This window comes from Beta vulgaris, chromosome 2 (genome assembly GCF_026745355.1).
Source record: "Beta vulgaris subsp. vulgaris cultivar EL10 chromosome 2, EL10.2, whole genome shotgun sequence".
Classification (NCBI taxonomy): domain Eukaryota; kingdom Viridiplantae; phylum Streptophyta; class Magnoliopsida; order Caryophyllales; family Amaranthaceae; genus Beta; species Beta vulgaris.
Genome location: NC_079203.1, coordinates 42,855,563 through 42,860,353, shown reverse-complemented (window position 1 = coordinate 42,860,353; position 4,791 = coordinate 42,855,563). Strand labels below are relative to the sequence as shown.

General features: G+C 29.0%; 1 protein-coding gene across 1 annotated transcript; it reads left to right on the top strand.

The window, feature by feature from the left end:
• Window positions 1-2,933: 2,933 nt before the first annotated feature.
• LOC125494885 (proline--tRNA ligase, chloroplastic/mitochondrial-like) lies at window positions 2,934-3,678 on the top strand. The gene is made up of 3 exons (XM_057393002.1): window positions 2,934-2,992; window positions 3,090-3,288; window positions 3,383-3,678. Exons 1-3 carry the CDS (start codon window positions 2,934-2,936, stop codon window positions 3,470-3,472), a joined length of 348 nt encoding a protein of 115 aa, XP_057248985.1. The 3' UTR covers window positions 3,473-3,678.
• Window positions 3,679-4,791: the final 1,113 nt, after the last annotated feature.

Sequence of the window (4,791 nt, the reverse complement as noted above, 5' to 3'; positions counted from 1 at the left end):
AGGTGCGCCCGCACCAGGGGCTGGTGCGCCCGCACCTATCGAGAACGCGTTTTTTTGCGGTTTTCTTTGGTGGGGGTATAAATAGGTGCCCTAATTGTGTCATTAATGTATTCATTCATCTATAAAACACATATTTGAGAGAGAAAAAGCTTTAAGAGAGAGTTCTTGAGCGCTTTTGTAATCTTTCTTGAACATTCATTGATTCCTGGTGCAGATTCGTGGTTTTTCTCCCAGTTCTTAGGTTTCCACGTAAAAAGTTCTGGTATGTTCTTTCCCGCTTTCTTATTTGATATTCTATTATTGTTTGCTATTATTTCTGGATTGATAGTCAATAGGACTTACACTTATCATTTTTTTTCAGGTAGTCTTCATTTTTTTTTTTCAGGTAGTCTTCATTTTTTTCCAGTTAGTCTTAATTTGTTTTCAGTTAGTCTTCATTTTTTTCAGTTAGTCTAAATGAAAGTAAGTTACCTCTAAATGAAAGTAACTTAGGTCTAAATGAAACTAAGTTACCTCTAAATGAAAGTAACTTAGGTCTAACTGAAAGTAACTTAGGTCTAAATGAAAGTAAGTTACCTCTAAATGAAAGTAACTAAGGTCTAACTGAAAGTAACTTAGGTCTAACTGAAAGTAACTTAGGTCTAACTGAAAGTAACTTAGGTCTAAATGAAAGTAAGTTACCTCTAAATGAAAGTAACTTAGGGGGCGTTTGGTTCGTTGAGAGGAAAGGGAAAGGATTTGAGAAAGGGTTACAAGAGGAATGGAAAGGGTTTCCCTTTAATTAAAAATGTTGTTTGGTTAGGAACATCAAAGAAATTGGAAAATTATTATTATTATTAAAATAATCATAATAACAAATAATAATAATAGATAATAATAATTAATATTAATAAAATAATAATCTTTAAAATAATAGTTTTTAAATAATAATAAATAATAATAGTAATAATAATAAATAATTATTTAAAATAAAAATTATAATAATAATAAATAAATAAATAATATATAATAATAATAATAAATAATATATAATAATAATAATAAATAATACAATAATAATAAATAATTATAACAATAAATTATAATAATAATAATATATGATAATAAATAATAATAATAATAAATAATACTCCCTCTGTTTTTTTTATCTTTCTCACTTAGAATCTTGACACTATTCATGCATAGAGAGAATCTTCTCAAATGTTCTCAATTTATAAGAAAAAACATAGTCATGTGGGGTCTTGTTTGATTCGTCTCAATTAGTACTTTATTAATATTCAATCGTTATAATTTTTACTAATATATAATGAAAGATATTTAAGTTTTAAAACATGCATTGGCAAACGTGCAAAGTCAAAGTAGGAATGATAAAAAAAAACAGAGGGAGTAACAAATAATGATAAATAATAATAATTATAATTATTATTAAATAATAATCATAAATATAAAAATGAATAAATAATAATAATAAATAGTAATATTTATATTATTAATAAATAATAATAATAATTATTAAATAATAATAATAAATAATAATAAATAATGAATAATAATATTAATAATAATAATAAATATTAATAATGATAATAAAAATAATAATAAAAAAATAAAAAAATAAAATAAAAATAAAAATAAAAATAAAAATAAAAATAAAAATAAAAAAAATAAAAATAAAAATAAAAATAAATAATAATAATAATAATAATAATAATAATAATAATAATAATAATAATAATAATAATAATAATAATAATAATAATAATAATTTCATGGTAGAGGGATATGGGGTAATCCCAAACCTTTGGGGGGTGGTGGAGAATAAATCTAAGGGAAAGGAGGGTAATCCTAATAAGAAAAAGGGGTAAAGGGTTTGAAAAAACACACTAACCAAACAGTTACAAAGGGAAACAAGGAACTCAATTCCCTTTCCCTTTCTTGAAAACCTCCAACCAAACCCCCCCTTAGGTATAACTGAAAGTAACTTAGGTCTAACTGAAAGTAACTTAGGTCTAAATGCAACTTAGTTTTCAGTTACTTATATTATCGTTTCAGTTAGTTTTTCTTATTCTTTCATTTAACAAATAATAGTTTCACAAGAATAAATAACCAACTGAAAGAATAAAGTAACCAAATGAAAGGATAAACCAACCAACTGAAAGAATATGCCAACGAACTGAAAGAATAATTCGACTAACTGAAAAGAAAAATTCGACTAAAAGAAAAACTATTAAACCTGAAAGAAATTCATTCAACCGCCATTTTTGTTCTTCAATTTAAAAGATTATTTATTGCGATGGTGAGTTGTAATGGTGAGTTGTATCTTTGAATTAAAAAAAATACAGATTCTTAAATTAATAAAGCTTCATGCTGATTGTAAACGAATCCAGTGTATAGTTTCTTGACGACGAAGAATGAATATAAAATTTTGAATGATGTCTACGATGTTGTTGGGGATTGTTTCTGCAACAACTCACACCGTCGGGGGTTCGTCTGGCTGGGATGTCTCCTCTAGTCTCACAAACGGGTCTTCTTCCACTTCTTTCAGCCAAGAACGCCATAGCAGGGATATTTGAACAACGGTCCGACAGAAAGTTTCGGTCAGACCGTCTGATACAATACTTTCACTATATATATATATATATATATAGGAATGAGATCTTGTGAAAACCACTAGTTAATCTGAAAACTGAAAACAAGCAATCTCAACCGTTAGATTATACATAATATAATCTGACGGACGATATTCATGGTTGAGTTTTGAGCCAATCAAGCCTTTTCTCTCTCTTCCTCTTTCTTCTCCCCCCTCTCTCTCTCTCTCTCCTTCGTTTATTCTGAAACTCAAACTTTCTCTCTCCTCTTCTCCTCTCTCTCTCCTTCGTTTGCTTTCTCTCTCTTCCTCTCCTCACCGGTAATTTTCTCTAACCTCATCAACAATGGCGTCGGCCGCCATGGATTCACCTTTCTTCGACTCACGTTTGCAGAGCTTCACAATGTTTCTCTCTCCTCAAATCCTTACCTTGAGACTCTTGCGCCAAGCCATGTCATCTTCGTCACTTCTTCTGGTCGCCGATTCATCGCCGTTGATGGAGTTTATGCGCTTCTTCAATAGAAGCAGCAGCTCCTCCTACCAAGTCGAAATCAGAAGACAGAGCAATTACTCCGCGTTCTCAGGACTTCAATGCTTGGTACCTCGATATTATCGCCCATGCTGAGCTTGCAGATTATGGTCCTGTTCGTGGTACCATGGTTATTCGCCCTTATGGTTATGCTATCTGGGAATCCATTCAGGTCTAACTATTTTTTCTTACTTTTTTTTTAGTTTTTTCAAGTGACCACCTTTGCTTTAAACTTTTTTGTGTTTGGTTTTATTGGGTAATTGCAGGATTATTTGAATGTGAAGTTCAAGGAAACTGGTCACAGCAACATGTACTTCCCACAGGTACACTCAAATGTAGAAATATTTCTGTTTTGATTATTGATTGATGAGGTTGAATAATTTTAAATTTCTCTGTTTTCTGGTTTGAGAGTTATGTGATTTGATGAGTAATTGTTAATTTTATGATAATTTGACTTGTGAATTTTTGGTGGATTTTGGTGTAGATTTATTGAAAACTTAAAAGTTACCCTATATCAAGTTTTTTATTAGTTTCCAAAGTATTGTTATTAGTTGCTGTTTTAAAGCTATTTGTTACCCCCTCTCACTAACATATATTTGGCGAAATTCATACAAAGTATTGTTATTAGTTGCCAAAGTATTATGATTAGTTGCTGTTTAAAGCTATTTGTTACCCCCTCTCACTAACATATATTTCAAGGTAAAAAGTTACCTTAAAAGTGATAATAGTTACTCTTATAATAAATAAAGTTACCCTTGAAATATACAGAACTATCCTTAATATAATAAAATTACCCCTAAACTGACAAAAGTTACCCTAAAAGTGTTAAAAGTTACCCTAAAGGGGTTAAAAGTTACTTCGTTTTCAGTTTTCAGCCTAAGAGTGATTTTCAGCGGATCCTTCCCATATATATATATATATATATATATATATATATATTATCTAATTATACAACTAAGTTTAATTGGATATATTTTAGCAGTTATTGCTTAGTAAGGTATCGCAACCTTTCAGTATAAATATGTGATTGTTAACGAGAGAAAAGTGGAACCAATATTAAGATGGGTAATGTTATATGTAGCCCTTAGGGCTACATATAAGCATTAAATACATTTCTTTAAATGGAAATAGTTTAAGAATTCAAGATACATTTTCACATCAATTATGAGGTAATAAATGCTTGATTCAATATTTTATTTCCATTTTAAGCACCTTATACATAGCCCTTTAGGGCTATGTATATCATTTTCCTATTAAGATTCATATTGGTTACTATAAAGAAACTTAATAATGTCCAATTTGTATATGTTCATATGCTCATTCTTAGATATCTCCTCTTTGTTAGAAATTTCATTACAGTAAAAAAAGATTGGTATTGGAGAATATAATTTTTTTAAAAGAAAAACATATGTTTGGATTGGTCATTGGTATTCTAATTACCTACATACAAAGTAATTATTGTTTTATTTTTATGTCTATTTACCAAAACTGACCCGATAAGAATTTGATTATGGTCAACAAAATTATTATTTTCTCCTACATGCTCCTGCAAAGTCTCCATAGTTCTCTTGAGAATAACTAGTATGAGGTGTTTCCTCTCATAACTTTTGCATATTTTATACCTTTTCTTCACCAATTATCCTCGAATTTTCAAAAAAAATCACAGGTATCTCTT